The sequence below is a fragment of the Seriola aureovittata genome, chromosome 16 (assembly GCF_021018895.1).
Source record: "Seriola aureovittata isolate HTS-2021-v1 ecotype China chromosome 16, ASM2101889v1, whole genome shotgun sequence".
NCBI lineage: Eukaryota > Metazoa > Chordata > Actinopteri > Carangiformes > Carangidae > Seriola > Seriola aureovittata.
This window is the reverse complement of record NC_079379.1, coordinates 2487903-2512923: the sequence shown is the minus strand read 5'-3', so window position 1 is coordinate 2512923 and position 25021 is coordinate 2487903. Positions and strand designations below refer to the sequence as shown.

Here is a 25021-nt window from a genome sequence, read left to right as displayed (position 1 = left end):
CAGGTCCACATAACTGAACTGGTGTATAAACTGATAAAGAATGAAAATATAATAAACACAACTGTAACAACTTCATAGAAGAAACATTAATTACCACTTGCCTGGCAGGCTGTTTACAGGTCCTGTAAATATATTTGAATTAAGCAAAAAATAACGCAAAGAAGAAAAAAAGTGATGAACCTGGCGGAACGCACTTGTTGTTCAATTTCCAATTGTGACTGCGAAGTTAAAAGCATTGAACAACAAGTGCGTCCCAGCCAGGATCATCACCTTTTACTGTCCCCTGGAAACACTCCCGTTGTGTTGTATTTGCAGCTCATGTGGTGTCAAACTGATGAAGATGTTTTCTGAATTAGTTTGGTTTTGTTTTAAATGTGCGTCTGATCTGAATCTGCTGACACTCACAATCTCATTTGTTTGCCTTTATGCTACTGGTGTAAACCCTTTGAATAAACACGATCTACACTTCATTACATAAGAAATCACAGTTTATGCTTGTTTGGTAGAAAACTGATAGTGTTTAGTTTGTTACCCTGTCAGCTCCTAGATTAGAAGTAATACATCGTCTTAAATGTGTCATCTCTCTTACCCTCCACCTCTATGTAGACATGAGCCACAGGAAACCCAGCCAGGTCTGTCAACTTGAAGACACCCGTGTCGGCCACGCGGACCTTCTTCATGATGAGCTCTGACCCCTCCACGGTCAGCCTGCCCTCCAGCTGAGGGTCTAGCGGCGTCACCAGAACCCCCTGGTCCAGGATGACCCGGTCATGATTGTCTGATTTGGGCCTGTAGACGATGTTGAGGTTGGACCGGTGCAGGTAGAGTTTCATCTTCAGGTTTCCTCCGTAGGAGAGGTGCATGAAGTTCTGGTGTTCTGTGGAGGAGGAATGCAAACACAAGTACAGAATATATGATGCTTTTATTATTGATTGATTGATTTATTGCTGAACAAACATGATAATCAGAAAGTGACATAAAATACATAGTGACAAAGAACAGTGACAGTTGATGTGAGATAAAATGAGGTTTAGTGGTCGAGGTTTAAATATGTTGAGTGTTTTTGTGGGTTGTGTGTGTGTGTGTGTGTGTGTGTGTGTGTGTGTGTGTGTGTGTGTGTGTGTGTGTGTGTGTGTGTGTGTGTGTGTGTAGTGGGATGTTCAAATGAGAGTCTATATAAAATATATAAATAAGTAAACAAACAACAACAATAATAATATATTAAAAATAAAATAAAATTAAATGTATTGATTTAATTAATTTTATTTTTTGCTGTCTTTGCCAAGCACTTTTTCACATAGTTTTTGAAAAGTTTAAAAGATTTTTTCAAGTATATACACGGACAGTATCACAATAATAATCAATTACACAACAATAATAATAATAATAATAATAATAATAATAATATATCATAAGAATAATCATGATGATAATTGTTTAATTTATGTAGTGAAGATTGGGGAGGGGGGCCCCAGCCTGACCACCCAGTGCCACAATCAGGGGCCCATGCGACAGACAGTCGGGTGCATTTATACACATTTCCTGGGGTTTACCCTTTTGGAAGTCTGATTTCTCTGCCCGGCAAATGAGTGAACACTGAACAACTAACAGCTAATGATGCTAGCTGTTCACTACTAGCCATAACAGCATGAACAGCTGATTATAAGCACACACTCTGTAGATCTGATAACATGGAGCCCACGATGCACATCTTCATCGCTTGGAAAATACACTGTTAGTTTGTAGATTTACATGATACAAGTTTTAGCCATGATGGCTGGAGCAATAATTGTTCAGTTGGTCCAAGATTTTTGGTCCAGACTGAAATGTTTCAACTAAAAAAATTATAATAGTAATGGTCACTATCTGAATCTTAAGGACTTTGGTTACCACCTGACCTCTAGTAACCCCAGCTGGATGGCAGTTATGGTTTTGAATTTAATTTATATTCATATTTAAGCCATATCTCCGTCTTCAGATATAATATTCTACTCTATAACCTTCATTAAAGTCTATGTATTCTTGATGTATTTTTATCTACATTCTGTGGCACCTTCTTGTCCCTGCCGGCAGGTTTAACCTCATTTTACATACATTAAATAAAGACTTATGACCTCTACTGAGATTAAGGCATTAAATATTTCTACATTCAAGAATGAGATAAAGTAGACAGTGACTCTAGGCCTAGATGAAATTTTGCAATGGGAGGAACAAAAAAAAACAAGCACTGCATTTTGATGACAAAGTAAAACAAGTAACACATACTCAAATGATATTGACTGATCAGTCATTGATCAGTCCAATCACTCCCTACCTCTGACATTCAGGCAGTTCCTCCTCCTGACTTTACCCTCACGGTCCAGCACTGTGAAGCTCCCCTCATCCGTCATCCTGACCGAGTGCAGCGTCACCCGTTTCTCCGACACACTGAGGCGTCCCACGTATTCTTCCGCCGTCAACCCCGTCTGATTGTACACCACCCTGGGCGGAGGCTCTGTAGTTTGCTGCATCTCCGTTTGATTGGCCTGAACCAGACTGGGCCTTGAGATGAGAACAGATGTTACCAAAACTAACACATCAGCAATCAGTGTAAATCCTGCTCAAACTAATCAATAATGTCACAGCAACTGTTTTCAACACCTGTTGTGACTTCACTGATTAGGGTGTGGACAGAGGTTTGACCCAACAGTTAAACCCAGATAGCAAAAGAAATCCGGCCCAAACATTAGCAAGCACCACCTTTTAAATATAGGTCAAAACAGCTAAATATTCTCTAATCAACATGAAAAACCCAAACACCGAAAAAGTCTATGCAAAATTGAGAAAGATGATTTCCACAACGGTATTTCAATTCCTGATTTCCATTTATAATCACATCAAGAAAAAACAGATAACAGTTTGTTTTGTTGTTTTCCGTTTTTTACTCTAAATGGTAAATTATTTTTGTTTTCCCATTTCAAAACAAAAATTTGTTGGCCGCCAAGTACACAGACCCATGTTGATTACAGGTTACTAAATCTTTTTTCTTTCTGTGGTGCTTTCACTGACCATACCTGAACTCCAGGGTGATGGGGCCATCAACTTGGTTCAAGTGGATGTAGTAGCTTTCTCCATACTTCACCACTTGCTCCACAGCGCAGTCTGATCAACAGGACAAGAGGAAATGAAGGTAAAATCAGGAACTTTATGAGTTGAAAATCATTGTGTGCAAATTAACTCTGTTGTTGAGAAGAGTATCAATGATGAGAGAGTCTTATCGTTGCTTGTACGATTCCTAAACTTTAAAATCGTCAGGAGCTATTTGTAAGTTTCGCTATTGCTACAAAGCTAACGTTACCATTAGAAGCTGTGTACTTACCAGTCTAGAAGAAATACTGCTCTCCGGAGCTGTCTCCAGTGGTAAAAAGCAACCCTCTTGTTTTGCTTCTATGTCTATCACTTCCTTTCTTCTACTGAAGTTAGCATGCTAACTAGCCAAAACCAGCCTGTCTTGTCACTTTCCGATAATGAGTCACTGAAGCGTCCAGTCTGAAGACATAGCTGCTCAGAGGAAGTATTATAACCTCTTGTCTTGTAAACACAACAATGGCTGAAGCTCTTCCCAAGACTGGTAAGTAAACAACTGTCAATGCTAATGTTAGCTTTGTAGCGATAGCAAAACTTACACATAGCTTGTTTAACAGAATCTTCTGTTTTATCTATCTAGTTTAAACTCCGGTTTAAATCATGTCACAAATGACTAAATGTTTTTATGAAAATATTACACATTATTTTATTATTATTGTAGACCTATGTGTGTCCTAAATCTTCTGAATGCACCCTGTTTCCTGATGATTCTGTTGCTAGGTTAGCTAAGTAGTCTTCATAGTGTTGTTAAGGAATCAAGCTACCTACCACCATGTTACCATATTTGGCGGAGATGAAGCCACTCTTCATCTAACACCTCAAAAAAAAAAAAAAAGTGATAATAAAGTAAGTTTGTTCCTTCCACTTTCCTCCTGCACGTAATCTTTATATGTTTATTTTCTGTTTGTTTCCAGAAAAGACACCAGAAGAGGCTTGCGTACAAGCTACTTCTTCCTGCTAAAACTATCACCTCAATCAACCTGGAAGTTTTCTCACTTCCTCTCACTCTTCCCTACCTCTGGAAAAGAGGACAGCTTACCCCTGACAATGAGGACGAGCTGCTTGTCGGCGTTGGGGTTGTTGCTGTTCTTGATTACATACACGCCTTCGTCCTCCTCCTGCACGTTCTCCAGCACCAGGTGACCCAGGGAGTTGAGGCGGCCTCGGGGGGACAACACTATCCCAGCTTGCATCAGAACCACCTCAGCGGAGTGATTGGTCCTGGGTTTAAACACGACCTCTCCGACGTTCCCCGACGGGACATCGATGTGAATGTCCTCCCCGAAGAATGCCGTCCTGCGTTCCTCTTTGACTGGTACAAACAATCAAGATATTTTAATCACATGTGACAGATAGATAAGCTTCATTTTCTTAATTACAACATATTTCTCATGCACATAATCTGTTATCTCTTAGTCATGCATTGCAATCCAAACAAGCCTGTGATTTTACCTTTTAAGGTTGCTGACACAACTGTGAAAGAAAGAGAGAGGAGTTTATTTTAAACATCTTTTCTTAGTTCTTTGCTCATTTAAACTAAAATCTCTAAACAAGTCAGAGTTCCTTTGTTCAAAGTGAAAACCCACACAACTTAAAAAACGTTTGAAATGCAAATGTTCCACATAATGAAAGCTGAAAATAGACCAGATATAAATACAAATCTGACTCCTCATAAGAAAGCAAATAAGTGGACATTAAATAGATCACAAAATAATTGTCTTTCTTTTGTGCGGTTTCCACAGCATCTATGCTAATCATTTAACTTGAAACAAATTCAGTTTTCACAGGAAGTCTATTTCAGCCACTCATTTATCCAACCTGCTCCCAAGTGACTGATTATGTTTGTGCTTACCAGTGCAGAACAGGGCGCTGAGCACCACGGCGCTGATTACTTTCATCTTGAATAGTTGTTCTCTGGGAAAAAAAGAAACCCACACACAACTGTTAAAAAAGCTAATAAAAGCATAATTATGTTTCCAAAAGCTCAAATCAAGACTTTCTAAAAAGAGATATCAACCATAATTGTATCAAAATAGAATAATTATATTTTAAATAATATTTTTAGATTAACTTATTTAAGGTAAATGCATGTGGCAAATTTGGTCTCAGTTTAATTGAAAAAAAAAAAAAAACTTGCCAACTTCAATCTGTGTCCTCTCTGTTCTGCACCACCTGCACAGCATTTCACAAATTAGCTCTTCAAATACCTGAGGGAGACACTGCCAGAACTCCCTGACAAGACGATTTATAAAGTAAAACACACTGTTTAGCCAGGTTTTATAAATAAAGTGTCCTCAAGGCAAAGGAGAGAGAGTCAAAGACATGACGCTGAGCTGAAGAGCAGCTGTGTCTCCTGTGGTGGGAGGGATCGATCACCCCCCCCCCCCACACACACACACACACTCACGACACATGACCACAAAACCATTAGGAGAAAAGAGAGGAAAGGAAGAAGAAAGAAAAGAGAACCAGCGGGGGAAGAGAGACGTCAGAGAGAGGAGGAGAGATTTCCATGGAGGAGTGTGTGGGCATCCCTCTGGGACTGTAAGATGGACAGGAACCAGCTGACATCATGAGACTCTGACCTTCTGCCACTACTGCACTGGATTAGACTGAGCAGTAGTAGCACAGATTTAATTAGATAGATAGACATCTTGAAGGAACAGGACAGCAACACAAACAACTACTTGCCATGAGAATGACATTTCTATGTAAATGTCATTAATTTATCTTTTCCAGACATCATTTTCCAAGTAGATTTTTCTTTGTTTTTCTCTGCCAGAAAACTTAAAGGACACCCTCTAATGTTTTTAAATACATCTTAATATAATATTCACATGTACTGTATCCTCCAGTATATTGTCAGTGCAGCGGAGGAAATCAGTTCGCAAACTTATGCCGGCACATTTGATATATACCCCCCCCACCCGACAAAATTTCACAAATCATGTTTTCAGGGGAGCTCCCTGTAGTTCGCACCTTGGAGGAAATTGGAATACATCACGGGAGTCACGTGTAACAAATCGGTGTGAGGTTTTGCATTCACAATAAATCTGTTTTCTATCAACACCAACAAGGCCTGCATTCATCCACAGCACGTCTCCACTGTCTCAACACTACACCTACACTTAGGGCACTTAGACAACAACGAGCTAGCCGCAGTGGTGCTAATGGGATGGCTGACATTACACACTTCAAAAAGCCTGTTCAGCGTTTTAAGGAGGAAAGAAATGCACCAAAAGTCGTGAGCTGAAGGAGCAACTGTGCAGTAATGAGTCGACTTACTGAACCTGAGAGATGAACATGAAGCCGTTCAATTTACTCAAATCAGATCAGTTCCTGGTTAAAGTGAGGCACATTACAGACTTCAGACTGAAAAGGTTATAAAAATGTAAAGCAGGCTTCAGAGTTCAGCACCATATGAGCTGCCTGTATCCAGAGCATTATTATGAAACAGAGTGAATCACTGCATCTTAAGACTCTGAAAGAGAGGACAATAAAAAATAAAAAAAAACACTGAATTTCTGCCAGCTTCTTCAGATGGGGGATTAGAGTGGTATTAAAGAGAAGAAGAAAGCCCATCTTCTCTCCCTCTGCACATCAACAGACGCAAAGTCGCTTCAAAATGACGCCCTCAGCATTAAAGTGGACAGAAAAATCACTCGAGAGGCTCTTAGTCCTTCAGCAGATCACAGTAATCACAGCTTATTTTCTAATTGCTGCATGTGAGGCAGGTTTGACTCATTCTACAGAAACATTAGCTTATGGCATTTGTGAGATATAAATCACAGGTTTGATTCAGGAGCCATGTTGTTTTCATCTTGTCTGTTCGTCTCATTCAAGTGGACACGATATCCCAGTAATGCTTTGATGGAACTTCTTCAAATTTGGCACAAATGTTCATTAGTATAGAATGATGAACTGATTCGATTTTGGTAGCTAAAGGTCAGAGTTCAGAGTCACAGTGACCTCACAAAAATGTGATTTTGGCCTTGTGAAAGCGATATCTCAGTAACGCCTAGACCGAACCTCTTCAAATTTTGTAAAAAACCTTCACCTGGACTCAAGAACAAACTGAATAGATTTTGGTGGCTAAAGGTCAAAGGTCATGATTAGGGTGACCTCACAAAACATGATTCTGGCCTTGTGAACGCAATACCCCAAGAACTCCTGGAGGGAATCTCCTCACATTTGGCATAAACGTTCACTTGGACTCAAGGATGAACTGATTGGACTTTGGTGGTCAGAGGGCAAAGGTCAAAGTCACGGTGACCTCACAGAACTCTTTTTTGCCATTACTCAAGCCAATTATGACAAACTTTCACACAATTTGTTCATATTTTCTATGACTCTGGATAAACAGGGATGTAACCTGAAACTAGTCTGAGTGGAGGAGGCAGACAACCACCAGGAGGTGATTCTAGTTCATTTTATAAACATTGCAAATGCTACATCGGGGGGGGGGGGGGGGGGTTGCTGTGATTACAGGTGAAAATTACTGCTGCTCCTCCACTGGTCGTCCTGGATAAAAAGTGCCATCAAAAGCAGCCTGAGATTTAGATGTAGATGTTCCTTTGTCTGAGAGCATCATGTCCATTTTAGACGTCTGACTGTAAACGGGGGTTAGGTTTAAGGTTAAAACCCCTCCCCCGTCTCCTGTTATGACCAATTAGATCAATCGAATTGCACGAGGCGAAGCATTTCCTGGAGTGCGTGTGACACATCCAGCCGCCTCCTCGCAGTGAGAGGCGTGGAGGTTACATCTTTCAGGGTGATCTCATCAGTCCGACTGACGGATTTAAGAGCCCCCCCCCCTTCTCCCACACAAGCCACAAAGGTGGTCGGTAGAAACATGCCTCCATCCTCCTGTGGTTACAGTATTGTCTCTCTCATCTTTCTTCTTCTTCTCTTTCCCTCCTGTTGTCTTATTTCTATTCTCTCCTCAGTCCTGCTCTAATATGTCATCCACAGTAGTTCTGGTGGGTTCTCCTTTACTTTTTTACAATGTGCAGAGCTCTCTTTACCATTGCTGCTAACTGCTAATCTCATTAGCCTGAGGTTTGAAAGATGTGGATCCCCCTCTCTGAACCTGCAGACCTGTGCCCTACCTCCACTTTCCTCCTCTGCACCTCCTCCAGCACCAGTCCCCCTCTCTCCCTCTCTCTGCCTCCTCCTCACCCTGTATGCAGCTCCATAAAACCCCAGCAGGAACAGCTGCTGGTGCAACCAAGGGTGTGTCACGACCAGCATGAATGGGGGCTTTCCCATTTCACAAGGGATGTCCTGATGGAAGATGGAGGAAAATGGGAGTGAATGAAGAAGTCAGACACTCTAATACCAGAGTGTGCGGCTGGTGGAGTCTGTGCATAATGCAGTCCATCACATCCAGGAATGTTTTCTCTGTGTCTCTGCTGTTTAATTCTTTCACTGAGCTGCAGATTAATCAGATACCACCAGATTTCTATCACAAAACAAACATGTGATCTGATTCTTCTTCTCTTCAACCAGTCAGTTTGATCATTTGCCATAAGATATGAAGTGCTGCCATTTCTTACTCATTTCACTCCAATCCAACACTCTCTGTAAATGACTTCTGCATGTGACAAACACTTAGTCAGCTCCTCTAATATGTGCCAGTACATTGCGTAACCATCTCCACAAGGATGGACCAGAAAATACCCCCAATACAGGGGTATATCCCGCCCACAGGACATGATAATGCACCACAGGCTAAGCAATATTCAGAAAATCATCACTATAATAAAAACACTCACTAATCCAATTATTAGCAGTGTGTCTCCGGAAGAAAATATGAAAATTTTCAGAATTAACCCCAAAATTGGCAGAAAGCAGGAGGCCATTAATGCCTCATTAAATAATGTCTCATGGATTCCTGTGAAGAAACCGCGAAATTGCATTGTTTTTTCCCAGGAAATTCATGAAGTTTACACGCATAGAGACTGTTAATTTTTGTATTGTGCTGTGCAGATATCATCCAGTACACCTCCGCTGCGTTGCTGTTGGTTACACGCCCTGAATCCGCCTGAATCCCGCCGTGTGGCACCGCTCAACACAACCCAAGCAAATAGTCAAAAACTGCAAAATTTAACCCTCCGCCTCCCTGTTTGAACCAAAAACACACATTGCTGTCATGTAAAATTTGAACTGGATGATGGTAATTACCTTCCTCAAGCCTCGGAACCCGAAAATCTCCGGACTGGGAGGGGCTCAGTCAGGAAATGGATTCTGGAAATGCCCCTCTCTCTATTTTTCTTTCTTTATTTCACTGAATCTCGCCCCGACAAAATCAGACTTCAATGGGGGACAGATCGGGAACAGCTGAAGAGTTTCGGTTAATGTCGGGTTTGTGGACCATTTGAGATCGGCGGTGGTCGGATTCGGAGAGCTTCGGTAAAGATCGTCAATTCGGGCTTGGAGGCTCCAAGACAAGCAGCCGCTCTTCAGTTTAACCTCAGGCCACCAGTAAATATGCACGACTCCAGGTCCGATGTGCACGCATGTGGTCAAACTGATCGTAGTGTGAAGGGGGTGGGATTGGGGTAGGGGTAGGTTTGTGTGTGTGTGTGTGTGTGTGTGTGTGTGTGTGTGTGTGTGTGTGGTGGTGGTAGTGGTGTGTGTGTGTGTGGGGGGGGGGGGGGGGTCATCAAACTGATGACCTCACACACAGAGCTCATCAGTTGTTATCTGTTCAGTGATAATAAAGTTTTTTTTTTTTTGTCTCAATCACAAGGAGTGAAATGTTGCAACTCGCCTCATAGTCCAGGTAACACTGGGGTAAAATGTAACATACCATATCTGCCACTGTTTCTGCTCTGATACAAAAAAATTTTATTCCATTATTTCTAATTCATATTACGCTAGTTTTTATTACTGGGTTTCTTGTCCAACACATTTCATTGTACCATTAACCGTTTGTAAACCTACATATGACAAATAAACCTTGAACCAACATAATGACAAAGGATTATGACAAAAACTTGATATTGAATTTAATCAACACTAAGTGAATTTTTAACATAATTGGTGTGTGTGTGTGTGTGTGTGTGTGCTGTTCTTACAACTAACCCAGACTATTGTAGCCATGAACTAGCTTAAACGGCTAAAACATTAGCACTGACAGCTAGCATAAAAAATATCCACATAGACTCACAATAAACAAGATTTAAGTTTGAAGACTTTAACTACAGAGCAGACAGTGATATTACAGAAATAAATGAAGTAAAAAAAAAAAAAGTATTACCTCAAAATTAGTTTTTTCCTTCTAAAACTTGTCTGTGTCTGTCACAGGGAGCTACTTCCTCACAGGTGGAATAAAGTCTAAACTGAGCAGGTATAGAGTGAATAAGGTGATTCAGGTAACTTTTTCCTGATTGGAGAAAAAAGGTGGTTGAGAAAAGAAGTGTGCATTTTGTAATAATGGACCATAATCTTTGATGCATTCAGTTACTTTTTGGAAAAACTATATATATTGCAAAAGTAAATAATAATATCAATATGCAATGTAAAAATATCATTACATATTTTGAACATGATAAATGTGACATTGAATTTATTGTAAATTTGTTGATCCTATATGATAAAATTCACATACATAAATGCAGAGTAACAAAAGTCATCCCCAATTTTGTCAGAATTCGAGTTGAACTGAAAATGTATATTACTACTCTTGACTCTTTTTTTATATCTCTTATCTCAATTTGTCTTTCATGTTTTTTTTGTTACCCCTAATTCATTTTTTTATGTACTTTTCTTTTCTTTATTTTGCAATTATAACTTTTGACTCTATGTTTAAAAATATATTGAGCAAATGTTTGTATTGTTTGTTTACTTGAATGTTTTTCAATAAAGATAGAAAAAAGTTACTTTATCATTAGCTCAAATTCGTAGCTTTTACTGAATATGCATGATGTGCTGAGAGTATTTTTGCATCATCTGTACAGTTTTATATGGCTGTTTCATTATTTCCCCAAAACAACCAGAATGCTACTTTTTTTTTTTTTACAGCTGCTCAGACAAAAGATTGAAAATCTATTAACCTCAGGGGATAATAACGGGGTGTTTTCCACTTGTTTTCTGACATTTTCTACCTGAACAGTCCATTGATTATTGAAGGAAATAACTGTCGGATGTATTGATAATGAAAATAATTGCTGGTTGCAGCCTGACAGTTCTCCAATGATGGAATAATACTAGGCTATGTTTTACTGAACTTCACAACAAAAGAGCAATAAATATATACCACTTACAACAAACTAAAACTTCCAACTAGAATTTCACGCAGGCTCCCTCAAGGACCCGTCATGCTTGATATTGTACATTTGTTATAAATTTGCACTAATCAAATTATGTTGACCCGAAAACCTGATAGCAGTGTGAGGGCTGTCTGATAATCTTATATCATCTTATATCATTATAATTGAATATATTTGGGTTTTGGGCTGATGGGGAAAAAAAACAAACGTTACCTTGGACTCTGGGAACTAACGATGGACATTTTCCACTATTCCATCATATTATATAACAGAAAATATAGATTAATTGCAAAAATAATAAACACTTTTCTTAAAATGGAAAAGATCTAATATTTTTAGATGTTTGTCTTCACACTGCAGATATCACTCCATTTGTTGTTATAAGAAATGTAACAACTAAAAATTGATCATCAATAATAAGTGACAATAAAAGTGTATTGTTTTTTTTTCTTAAATGCCTTTTTATTTCTCCCAAAACATTTCACAGTCAGTGGGATCCAAATTGAAACTGTTGTACAGGAATTTAAAAAAAGGTTCTAACAAACAATAGCACAGAAACACACACACAGACACACAGTAAAGAGTAAAGAGAAAGTTCACATACCTGTGTGTGATTTGAATTAATACTGTAGTGGCTCAGAGTGGAAACAACAAAAATAAAACTAAAGTAAAAATACCAATTTGCAGTTTTATTATAAAAGAAATATAAAGCTGCAAATTGGTATTTTACCATTTCAATCATGAAATCATGATCAATCCTTCATAATAAAAGCCTTAAAATGACTTGGTGTATTATCAAATATACAGAAGCAGCAGAAGTAGAGCTGTTGAACTGAACATTTTTGGGCAGTGAGATTTAATTCAGAAAAATGCTGGAAATGATCATTGTGATGAGATAAAAATGAATTCTTCATCTTCTCTCCATGATTTTAATACTTGGAATGGAAAAAGATGCAGGTGATAGAACTGCTGTCCAGTTGTAACTGCTGATATTTTCCTTACATACATTTTTAGTCTAAGTTTGAAGTCCCATGAAATTTATAAAAAATGTAGATTAAAGAACACATGGAGGTCACAGGCAAAATGTAAATATAATACCTGGCTCTGATCCAACAAAAGCAGAGACGCTTATAATCAAACTGAGCTCAGATATCAGGCAGCCAAATAGTAAGAAATGGAAAACAGGTTAAAGCTAAAGCTGATATTCTTTCCATCACCTGAGCTGAGCTTTGAGCATCTGCAGTGCGAGATCCTCCTCATGACGTTGGCTGGCGTCTAAGAAAAACCCTCAAACTGCTACTGCTGCATTAAAACTGTGGGAATTTGTTTGAAAAAAACCCTTGTTTTGATTGGATTGATTACTGATGGAATATATGTTGAATTTGAGCCTTTTGACACTTATTTTCAATTTTGTGTGGTCATCCAATTTATTTAAAAGTTCAGACCTGAGTGAGGAAAAACAATACTGACAGTTTTCAGTTTTCTCACCTACTGCACAGATTCACATTTATCTCTGAGAGTGGAATTTAACTGCAAAAGAAATTAACACTGATAAAAGCATTTAACACTTATAAATGGCATGATTCCTGTTTCTGAAGCCGACTTTCAGGTTACAGACCTGGTTTCCCCAAAACAATATGATTACAGCCACTGACGCTCTCTGACATCACCCTAGTTGAAGTGCTTTAACTGTGGAACAGATAAGTCCATAGATTTCATTTCTGATGTCATAACAATAAGTGAAGTGAGTGCAATAATTGTAATTCAACCATTTAACAAAACACTTGTTAAAAGCCGCCCATGTTTACTTTGTTGAGAGACAATCCTACGTGATGACAGTGAAGTGTGCGAAGTGCTTCTTGTGCATTTGCTACAAGACCTGGGGCCAGTTGCACAAAACACCTTAAGTTTTCTACTTAGGTATGAAACTTAAGGTTTAATTTCTCCTTAGCTGAGGGAGTTACTTAAGCACAGAGTCTCTTAAGATGTTTCCTTAGTTAAAGGAAAAAAGTTAAGTAATTTACAGCAGCGAAAGAGATTTTACAGCTGTAAAGTTCTACTGTTTCCATGGAGACCATTTGTTTGTGATACCTGTCATCACTTTTGGGAAGCTGCTAACATCAAAGGAGTGTGTAATGTAAAATTAGTTCCTCGTCATTATGGGTGCAGTTCACATAGAAGTACCTTTACGTTTTTCCAATAGTTTGGTCACTAAGGTCTTTTGTGCAATGGTTTAATCAACTTCAGGTGTTTTGTGCAACTGGCCCGTGGTCCTGGCGTAAAGGGATTTTGGGAGGCGGGTCTCGGTAAACCAGCCAACATGGCGTCACAATGAACTGTAAACCATGGCACATTAATTTGGTCACATCGTCTTCATCCTGCTGCTCGTTCACCTCTCTGCCTACGTTCATCTTTCAGTCTCGTCGTCACTTCTCTTCCTCCATTCACCGGTTCAGACCTTCCTGCTTCATCTGTTCTTCTACGTTCCTTCGTTTCATGTCACATTTTTTTTTTCACTTTTTTTGAGATTTTTTTCATTTTGGTTTGAGCTTCTTCTTCTTCTTCTTCTTCTATCATCTTCTTCTATCATCTTCAGCTCATGTTTCATCACTTTTGTTTCTTTCTTTTTTTTTCTAGGCATCCTCTTCCACCTCTTCCTCAAACTCTCCCTCCTCCTCGGCCGTGGCATCCTGGTACTGCTGGTACTCGGACACCAGGTCGTTCATGTTGCTCTCGGCCTCTGTGAACTCCATCTCGTCCATGCCCTCGCCGGTGTACCAGTGGAGGAAAGCCTTGCGGCGGAACATGGCGGTGAACTGCTCAGAGATGCGCTTGAACAGCTCCTGGATGGCTGTGCTGTTGCCAATGAAGGTGACGGCCATCTTGAGGCCGCGTGGCGGGATGTCACAGACAGCCGTCTTCACGTTGTTGGGGATCCACTCCACGAAGTAGCTGCTGTTCTTGTTTTGGACGTTCAGCATCTGCTCGTCCACCTCCTTCATGGACATGCGGCCACGGAACACGGCGGCCACCGTCAGGTAGCGCCCGTGGCGAGGGTCGCAAGCCGCCATCATGTTTTTGGCATCAAACACCTGCTGGGTGAGCTCGGGCACCGTCAGGGCGCGGTACTGCTGGCTCCCCCGGCTGGTCAGAGGGGCAAAGCCGGGCATGAAGAAGTGCAGACGGGGAAAGGGAACCATGTTGACTGCCAGCTTCCTCAGATCGGCGTTCAGCTGGCCGGGGAAACGCAGGCAAGTGGTGACACCGCTCATGGTGGCGGAAACCAGGTGGTTGAGGTCACCGTAGGTAGGCGTGGTGAGTTTGAGAGTGCGGAAGCAAATGTCATAAAGAGCTTCGTTGTCAATGCAGTAGGTCTCGTCTGTGTTTTCTACCAGCTGGTGCACTGACAGCGTGGCGTTGTACGGCTCGACCACCGTGTCTGAAACCTGCAGACAGACAGAGATCAACATCAACACTTTGCCTGTATGGAAAGAATATATGTAATCTATAGTAGATTACTTTGAGCTCAAGATCCCCGTTCACACCAGGCATTAACATGCACCTCAGGTGATGTGATACACAGGTACAGGTGTGAAAATGAGGACGGGAACAAGGAGGCTGCATGTGGCCACATCTTTTAGCAAATGTGTCCTGGAACACACTGAAGGACCGCCTACTAAACTGTGTAAGGGGAAGTACGAACTCATTCAGTTAGTTCTCAAATTGCGTCAGCTGGCTTCGTCCATGACATCTGAAAGTTTCAAAAAGCACAGAGAGGTTTATTACGAAGAGCGGTTTTCAAGCTCAGAGTGAGCTGCTCCACCGTCGCCATCTTGGCAGTGTCTGACTCTGCCCCTACCTCCCAGCTATTCAAAAAATGGTCAAAGAGTTGGGGCGTGTTTGGAACAGAGACTTTGGTGCATGCTGGTTTGGCAAGCATACGCTCACCCACCTGTCACTCAAAGAGGCCGCGCCCTCAATTCTCAGACATTAGAGGAACTGCAGCTTTTAGCACTTCAGTGTCGGCTTCATGTTTTAGCCTCGGAGCTTGATGCTTGGTTCAGACCCAGTCTGTATTGTCTTGATTATTTCTTCTTCCTCTTTTAAATTTCCAGCAGATTAAGAGCAGGAAGTGCAAAAACAACACATTTCATCTTTGCAAACAGAAATGATGAACATGTTTATTTGCATTTACAGTGAGGAAGTGAGATCTGATGACAGGTGTGAACGGCGCCATGGTAACACAAAAAGGAAGTTGTTTATGCAACTGATAATTTACTTATTTTATTGAGTTTTCTGGCTTAAAACTTCTATTTCAGACAGTGATCAGTGCTGAAAGTCTCTTTATTACTACTGGCCTATCTTGGTGTATCTGTGCTCCTGATCAGCATAACACATAATTCCTTACTTTAAGTCAAGTTGGCAAGTTGGTTTTATTATTGAAATATATGCTAAATTCAATGTTGATAGCAAGAACTGATAATATAATAAATAACAGGGTAAGTCATTCCACTGGAATTAAGTATTTACTCTTTAGAACAAATGAAAGGCAAAAAAACGAGGTCAATGTCTATATTTTCCTGTGTATCTGTAGTTACCTTAGGGGAGGGCACCACGCTGAAGGTGTTCATGATGCGGTCTGGATACTCTTCTCTGATCTTGCTGATGAGCAGGGTGCCCATGCCGGAGCCTGTGCCTCCCCCCAGGGAGTGTGTCAGCTGGAAACCCTGCAGACACTCGCAGCTCTCGGCCTCTTTTCTCACCACGTCCAGGACTGAATCCACCAGCTCTGCCCCCTCTGTGTAGTGGCCTTTTGCCCAGTTGTTTCCGGCTCCACTCTGACCTGAGAAACAGCAGTTCCCCCGTTTTATTACTGTCAGAACATTTCTGTCAAATGAGTGTTCATTTTTTGTTTTAAAGTATCCTACAACTAAGTCAGAGATGAAGATCAATCTGGCTTCATAGTGGGGATTTATGGCAGGAGTGAGCAGTCAGTTTGTCAAATGCACAAACCACAAAATTGGGCAAAGGGGAATCCACAGTTCATCCTTGAACTGGAGCCCAGACCCCTGGTAAAGCAGGCCTGCAGAGGTTAAAACTCCAGTAACACTTGTAGGATAAAGAACAACACGTTTCGTCTTGTGACCTCCGTCTGGGTCATTTAGCAGACTTCCAATTGTCCTTAGAAGATATTAAACTTCATGAGATCCATGAGATGCATGAGTCCCAAACTGACCTCTGGCCTCCGGTAGAAAAAAAAGGCCACATTTAAGACTCTCAATCCCAATGTCCCCCCTCACAGACTGAGGCTCGTTCCCAGTAAGTTCCCACTGTCAAACCATCGAGAGCATGAGGGCTCTCTAGCAGACATTTTGAGCCCTTTATTGACACTTTCCGTGAGTCCATATTTCTGCAGACTTTGCCTGAGGGAATTACCCAAAGTTCATAGCGTTGTGACATTAAACACAGGGTTACCATGGTTACCAGGGAATGCTTGGTAAAAACGGCAACAACGGCGGCAAAACAGACGAAATAACAAGATAGAAGAAGAACGGTGAACATACAAGCATGAAAGGAGCTAACGCTAATTTTAGTATTACAAGAAGAAAGACAGTATGTAACAGTATAAACACAGAGCTCACTGTGATTTAGAGCCAGAACTGTGTGGAGTTATCTGTCCTGTGATGAGATGATGATAAATTCCAAATTTGCTATCGTCAGATGTGACACATTATTATTTTGTTCACAAACAGGGAGTGAAGGAATATTTTTACATAGTATGTCGCAAAGTGCTGTCCCATTCCTCTTTATACCCTTTTGAGCCCTTGCAGCTTCTCAAACTCAATCACTCACCAGGGGATGTCAATTAAGTCTGTGAGGGTTCAGGGTTCAGGGTTCAGGGGGGACATTGGGGTTGTGCCTCAAACCCCTCTCCAGCAGGTTGTGTTCTTACCAAAGACAAAGTTGTCAGGTCTGAAGATTTGCCCAAAGGGTCCGGAGCGGACTGAATCCATGGTGCCTGGTTCCAGGTCGACAAGGATGGCTCTGGGCACGTACTTCCCACCTGCACACAGGTAAACACAACATGTAAAATTAAGATTGTAAGCAGTTTGGCTTCATCCATATGATGCTACAATGCAGGCTGTACCGTCCACATCTCGCCCATCAATCCAGACTGTAACTACTGGGTTTCATAAGAATATTTCTCACTTCATCACAGTGATCACAGGCAAGGACACTGAACGTCTCATTTAGTTGCTGCAGTTAAGTTCAAATACCAACTTTCTACTCTTAACTCTGTCTTTTAAAGCTGAACTACTGCTACTTTATTTGAGTGAAAACCTTGACTATTGTAAACGTGTCATTCAGTTTCTGTTGGAAATAATTACAGATCTTTGACTGAACCAAGAAATTAATTACATGTGCATCAGTTTAGTGTGAAAAGCTCAAGATTATCACTTTAGTATAACAGCTGGTGTGTTCATGTAGTACCGCAAAAGGCCACTAGATGGAGCCAAGCATTACAAAACTACATATAACAACAACACTTTTACACGATTTTATCTAATAGTAAAATGAACTATTGTGGCTGTTTACCGTTGTAGAAACCACTCTGTTTTCAGATCCTTTATTACATTTCTGAACTTTTTATAAGTTTAATCCAACTGATACTCAGTCGGATGGTCTCACTCATGTTTCAGCCTTTTGGTTTTCTTTAGTTTTTCATCTGTAGTATTTAGGCTTCTCATATATTATACAGTCTGGTTATATTAGTTGATTAACAGCCATTAAGGGTATCCGTCACATATAAAAAGCACCAATGTGGCAGAATTAACACGGCACATTCTACTTTATGTGGAACACTAAAATTAACCATGAATATCTGCATCAAATGCAGTTTTTCTTTTTTTCTGTTATTAAAAAAAACAACTTTTAAAGCTAATTAGGATTGCATCAGTATATCTTTATTTCAAAGCAGTTGTATTTTTCTCTATATCTTGTTCCTTGCTGCTGCAGTGAGCCAGTTTCTCCACGGGGTGGGGGTGAAGGGTCTCACAAACAAACCCTGACCTCAGTACATGTCTAGATGTTACTCACCAGTGGCTTCATTGTAATACACACTGATCCTGTCCAGCTGCAGGTCGCTGTCTCCATGGTAGGTTCCTGTTGGGTCGATGCCGTGCTCGTCGCTGATCACCTCCCAGAACTAAAACAAGCACACAAATACACAAAAGAAATACATTCATGAAGCTGGTGACTACTATTAGCAACCGAGTGTAACTGGGTTGAATTCAAGTTATGCAAAGCAAAGTCACACAAAGATTTGTTTGAATTATTGTCTCCTCCCTTTGTATTATCTACGTTTAATCATGTTAAATCTGATCAAATCAGATTCTTTTAACTTTAATATCCAAGTCCTGACACTTCAAAAAAAAAATCTTGGAACCTGTAAAATCCAGTTGCAGCTTTAATTTGAATAAAATGCTTTGCAGCCGGTGACGTCATGAGTCACAACTCTGGATGCCTTAGAAAGAGGTGTCTTTCTGTGCTTCATAAAAGCCATAACTGGAAGCCAATTTACTGTGGGAGGCGTTTACAAACGCTCCTCTGTTCTCGGTGCTTCCCAGAGACACTCTGAGATGTGATTACCTTTAACCGTCACAAGATCATCTAAAAAAAAAAAAAAAAAAAAAAAAAACACCACATTGTGTAACACCTCTGTTTTCTCTCTTTGAATATGGTGAAAGAGGGTTTTTCTGTGATAAACAGTCACCTAGTGATGAACTGCAATCTTCTGATCAGTATTCTCCAATCATCACGCTCATTACAAGCTGCATTTCACAGCCACACACACGTTGTATCATGTGTGATGAAGTCGCTGATTTGTCTTTTCTCTCCCAGAGGTTGTTTGAAATGAGAGGAGACCACAACACAGCCGGAGGGTGGACGAAGCAGCCAAAAAACAGCACAGGATCAAGACTTCGCATTTGATATAAATCCTCTGTTAAATTAACAATATAACCACAGACGTGTAATAAAAAATGACACAGTGCTAATCATATGCAAGTCTCATTGAGATGTTTTGTTTCTACTCTTGGGAAAATTACCAGGAAAAAGGTTTGGGATGAGGTCAAAAGCAGGAAGTACTGACACAAAAAGAAGCAAAGACGAGCGCACTAGGGATAAAACTAACAATGTTCATTATGAATTATTACTTCCTTGATTAAAGGTTTAATCATTTGATATAAAAATATTAGAAATGCCCTGTACAATCTTCCAAACTAAGCAGACACGTTTGCCAGTCCAGCTAGAGTCAGTTCAGTCTCCTTTATGATAGAGGAGGAAAACCAACATGTGGCAGAAAAAGTCAAACATCAGAAAACAATTTGTTCAAACAGGCCTATCTGGTTCTTTACTAAAGGTCACAGGATGTTCTTATCTTCAATGAGACTTTATCATTTGAGCTGTTTTCAGATAAAAATCCTTCTTTGTGGGGTTTTATGGAGGGAGGATGATGTTTAATTATCTCCACCTGGAGTTTTCCATCTGACTCACACACAAACAGACTTTGGTTATAACTTATAAGCACTGAAACCTTCTGCATCAAATTAAAATCAAAAGACTTTCTAAAGACCTTTTTAATACCACACACAGAACGAGGGAAAACAAACAAGAAAGCCTACAATAATTTGTGCATGCATGAATTTATTGAATTATATGACTTTATATATCATTTTTGTCAGTAATTCCCCAGCTATATATAATAATAATTCCTGTTAATACATGATTAATCATTTCATTGGACCTGAACCCATGTATGGTTCACACAACAGGCCTAATGGTCACAGGCCCCGGGGCCACCTGGGGCCCGTATGAGCCTCCGAATGAAGTGACTGTTTCTTGTTTGAAAGTCACAGAGATAATGTAAAAGACTTGAAAGGCTAAAGACCAAAGGTTAAAGTATCCCAAAGAGTCGCACAATGACACAAAGATACTTAAGGTGAATACAAAGAGACACAAAATGACCACAAGGAGATACAAAATGACCATACAGAGATTCACAACTACAGAGATGCAAAACGACCACAAAGATACTCAAGACGTCTACAAACAGACACAGTGCAACTACAAAGAGATTCAAAACAGAGATGCAAAATTACCACAAAAATACTGAAACATCCACAAACAGACAAAGAAACCACAAAATGACCATTAAGATACCCAACATGACTGGAAAGAGACACAAAAACACCATAAAGAGATTCAAAACAACAACTGAGAGATGCAAAATTACCACAGACGCTAAATCAACCACGAGCCGACTACAGAGACACAAAATGACCATAAAGACACTTGACCTCAAACCACTGAAAACGACGTGGCTGTGTCATTGTCTAGGCCTAGGGGACTGTTGTGTTATAAAATAATTCATTTGTTAATTTAGGTTTTTGCTAAAATTTGTACATCATGAGTTGATGAGCTTCCTAGCAGCAGCCTAAAGTTATAACTAATGTTACTGTCTACACGAGGCAAACGCATATATTCAAGACCTTTGTAAATTAAATGTAAGACTTTTTGATACCTTCTAAAGGTTTTCTTTCCAAAGGAACTGAATGCAAGGCTTTTCACGGCTTAAAACCTCCCTGCTCCTTTTGAAGTGTGAGGGGTCAGAGGGAGCAGAGCTTTCTCAGAGGATTCAGTCGGCCTCGTTTCTTCAGGCCGAGACATTAACGCCAAACTCAGTTAAGACAAGAGCACAGGCTGTCACACCAGCTCAGTCAACTGGCCCTAATCTGGGCTGGAGACTGCACCAGTGTGTGTGTGTGTGTGTGTGTGTGTGTGTGTGTGTGGGAGGGGGTAAGGGAGAGACTGGTGGTGGTGGGCGAAAAAAATCTAATTTTTTAATCTTCACCACTGTCACCTCACCATCTTTGGCTGTCCCTCAATTCACCCCCCCCCCCCACTCCCCCCGTGATCACCATGGAAACAGGTTTTTGACTTGAGCTTTCTGGGTTAAAAAATAAATAAATAAAAAACATCTTGACCTACAACATTTGACTGGACAAGGAACAGAAATTATCACCAAAACTGAACAATTTTCTAAAATTATAAACAAATTTACAAATAAAAAAAAAAGTTTATTAATGCTGATGTCTCTTATTGATTATCTAATTCTTCACTGGATCACATGTGACATGAGTTACTGACTGACAGAACAGACGGAGCTCGGAGATTCTGCTGGATCTGGACCGGGGAAATGAATTCAGACAGTTAATCCATTGTGAATTGAGGATGACCTCAGACTCGCTAAATCCTCTGTAAATACACTTGTCTTCACTGATCATGGAGTAGTGGAGTCTGAGTCACCCCATATGTTGCTGCCACGCCTGTTGTTGACCCCCCCCCCCCCCCCAACACCACTCCCCTCCAAGAGCAATTCAGCTGGATGAGTGTGTGAAGCTACATATCATTTCAGATTCTTCAAATGACAAGATTTTCTGAATATTTTTCAGCTGAAAAATGATCAATATTTAAGTTTCGATTCTGATGTGCAGATAATGTACATCTTTTTTTGTTATAACTATATTTCTACTGGCAAAAAAAGAAGAAGAATGTGACAAAAGAGCAGTCAATGTGCATCCCAAAATCCCTTAGCCCAAAAAATATGTTCAGCCATTTCTTTAAATCACAGTCTATTAAGAATGAATTGAATTTAAAAAGTTACATCTTAAAATTGCTTGTTTTGCAATATATATATATATATATTTTTTTTTTTTTTTTTTGAATATTCACATTTCAGAAGGTGAAGAAAAAATAATTTCTGCAATTCTGCACAAAATTAACTGAAACTATGATTAATCATCAAAATTGCTGCTTTTGATTGATTAACCAATAAATCTATAATCATTGCAGCTCTGTTTGACTGGCTGAGGACTTTTAAAGCAATCCAGTAAAAAAGCAAATAAATAAAAACATATTTTAGAGCTATCCCCTTTAGAAATCATGTGTGCTCAGGGTTTTCAGGGTTGCTGGTGGTTTTGGGGCTCGGGGCGTGTGCATGTGATACACTGACTGGAAAAGGGAGCTATTTAAATGACCTCATCTGTGCTTTCAGAGCAGACACTGAGCCACTTGTTACCCCCCCCCCTCCCTACTTCACCCCCCCCTCCCCCCTGCTGCGCTCCCCTCCTCTGCCTCAGCAAATTTCTCCTTTCTCTCCACCATCTTCTCTTGTTTCTTTTTTTTTTCTTTGCTCTTTAAACAGTGACAAAGAGTCCGGCTCACCAAGCGGCCAAGACAGCAGCTGGCCCGCCGCGTCTGCTGAAACTGGGCCAGCTTCATTAATCATGGATCAATGACTTGAGTTTTGTCAACAGTTCCAAATGGTTTTTTTGTTGTTGTTGTTTGTTTTTTTTACTGTTTTCACATGTAGGGATATTATGACAAGAAATTAGTTATGGTCATTTCATATCACAGAAACACACTCACTACAATATTATCAACCCTTGTAGCTTTATTCACTCTATTGTATAACTCACTTCAGTGTATAATTCATATATAAACTTGCTTATACTGAATACCTGTTGCTATACAAGTGTATTTGGTAGATCTTGGTGTATTTTGTAGTACTTTAATGCCCCATCACATTAATTAAACAATTCAACTGTGATTTATCGTTTCTGTCTGGCGCACTGTATCAATCTGATAGTATTTGCAGCATTTTCTCATCCACTAAAACAATGGGATTAAGTCAGATTTTCTATCTAATTGTATTTTGGCTGTGAGTTTAATGTTTTTTTTCAGTTTTACAGCTAAATCTGTGCAATTGTAAAATGTATAGTAAAAGTAGAAAACACATACATTTACTGTGAGTAAAGATAGCTGGCAATTAAAATCAATAATTTTGGTGCTAGTAGAGCAAGAAAAACTAACTTTAAACCCACTGGGATCACCTTTAACCTAACTATGATTGTGGTGAATTTATCACAAATCAAATTAGACATTTTATTGTCTAGTTATCTACTGATAAACTAGTGAACAGATTAAATGGTTAACATAGTCTTTGAAAAAGAGGGATGGAGTGCAAAAGAAGCTGTAGTTTTAATTGAAAAATAAAAATTTTAGATACAGAAATTGAATATGTATTATCTTTGCCATTAAATTTAATTATTTTCTGAAACTGTCAAAACACAGAACAAAGGTTTTCATAAAGAAACATTAAACATAACCTGTAGACATTAGAATAAAGCGTTTAATTAACGACAGAAATAAGTTCATCACCACTTCCTCTTACCTTTGCACCGATCTGGTTACCGCACTGTCCGGCCTGGATGTGCACGATCTCCCTCATGATGGCTGTTGGTTCTCGGTGGAAGTGAAGTGAAGCAGAAGAAGTGGAGGAGCTGGAGTTACCGACCGGCCACAGACGCACTGACAGACGGGTCTGAAGACAGTGAGCACCGCCGCGACTCCTACAGGCGGGGACAAAGTTTCGGGACGGCTTTCGCGCTCATATGATTGGTTGCTGTGACTAAGGGACGGACGCTGATTGGCTGAGAGGGTAGATAGCGCTTTTTTTTCTTTCTAAAGGGGTTTCCTTGTCTCAAAGGCAAGGGCCGGAAGAAGAGAGGGAGTGCCGTGTACTGTCATCACTGCCCTGTTGGAGCTTGGAGCTCCATTAACCTGAAATCAGATCAGTAGAAAACAAGAGAATACAGTAGAGTCACTATGACTGCTGGTATTTTACTTGAGTATTTCCATTTTCTTATACTTTATTCTTACAATCCAGCAGCAGCGGATGTGAGGTACTTTTACTACTTAAGTAAATGTAGCAGTACCACAGTGTAAAAATACTCGGTTACAAGTAAAAGTCATTAGCAGTAACAAAAGTGTTAGCATCATATCTACTTTAAGTACCAAAAGTAAAAATGTGCCTTATGCAGAATAATGTTTACCATACTTTTTGATTAGCATCAAATAGCATCTGGTATAGACAGGACCAATTATATTTCTGATTATTTTTTAATCATGAAATTATTTATTCTTACAAGTTAACATAAGATAATAATAATTTATCTGACTATATTTTGCACCCTTAATCTAAATATGCAAATCAAATTGTTAAATCACAAGTCTAATACCCTGCCTCACCTGAAAATCACCTGTCATCCTATTAACCACGCCCTTCTGTCTGCAAAGCCTTTTCCCTCCAAAACCATTGAGAACGAAGAACCACTGTGAGTTGAAGAATGGACTTTTCAAACCTAATGTTATTGTATTTGGTTATTATTAGACCTATAGCAGTTATTTGATTAGCATGGCGTTGGAATGTTTATTTGTATTATGTTTCATTAGATTCCTGTTTTCAATACCCTGAAAGTGAAGAAAGAGATAGTGGATGCATGAAATGTCAGTTCGATTTACTTTTATTGTAGTGCTGACGTGTAATTTTACTTATTTTGTCTTTATGTATTTTGATATCTCATGCACAGAAAAAATCGTCCACCCATTAACCATCAACCTAAGCTTCTTGAACTGTGAAATGGCTTCTGGATCTTGTATTTATTTATGCACTCCATCTCAGATGTTCAGTAGTTTTTCACAAATAGTAACTAAAGTTA

At 39.9% G+C, this 25021-nt stretch overlaps 2 protein-coding genes across 2 annotated transcripts in view; both read right to left on the bottom strand.

Annotated features, from left to right (window-relative positions):
* The window catches only part of LOC130183836 (uncharacterized), a 31103-nt gene extending 21389 nt beyond the window's left edge, over positions 1 to 9714 (bottom strand). Inside the window, exons 1-7 of the mRNA XM_056399559.1 lie at positions 9310 to 9714; positions 4979 to 5040; positions 4579 to 4599; positions 4166 to 4438; positions 3054 to 3141; positions 2315 to 2541; positions 590 to 877 (exon numbers count right to left, since the gene is read on the bottom strand). Coding sequence (XP_056255534.1) covers positions 590 to 877; positions 2315 to 2541; positions 3054 to 3141; positions 4166 to 4438; positions 4579 to 4599; positions 4979 to 5024 — 943 coding nt within the window. The 5' untranslated portion in view covers positions 5025 to 5040; positions 9310 to 9714. The remainder of the gene's footprint in view (positions 1 to 589; positions 878 to 2314; positions 2542 to 3053; positions 3142 to 4165; positions 4439 to 4578; positions 4600 to 4978; positions 5041 to 9309) is intronic.
* Positions 9715 to 11839: 2125 nt separating this feature from the next.
* Positions 11840 to 23855, bottom strand: LOC130183577 (tubulin beta chain-like). Its single transcript, XM_056399148.1, has 5 exons — positions 23695 to 23855; positions 18498 to 18606; positions 17353 to 17463; positions 15998 to 16242; positions 11840 to 14845 (listed from the first exon to the last, which is right to left on the bottom strand). The coding sequence occupies exons 1-5, from the start codon at positions 23749 to 23751 to the stop codon at positions 14033 to 14035; spliced, it is 1335 nt and encodes a 444-aa protein (XP_056255123.1). The 5' UTR covers positions 23752 to 23855; the 3' UTR covers positions 11840 to 14032.
* Between the last annotated feature and the right edge of the window lie 1166 nt (positions 23856 to 25021).

Excerpts from the sequence above, each read along its gene's own strand:
- LOC130183577 (XM_056399148.1), bottom strand. The coding sequence starts at position 23,751 with ATGAGGGAGATCGTGCACATCCAGGCCGGACAGTGCGGTAACCAGATC. Across the intron at positions 18,607-23,694 it reads GTAACCAGATCGGTGCAAAG|TTCTGGGAGGTGATCAGCGA; the intron begins GTAAGAGGAAGT and ends TGCTTGTTTTAG. Across the intron at positions 14,846-15,997 it reads GCGTGGTGCCCTCCCCTAAG|GTTTCAGACACGGTGGTCGA; the intron begins GTAACTACAGAT and ends GTCTGTCTGCAG.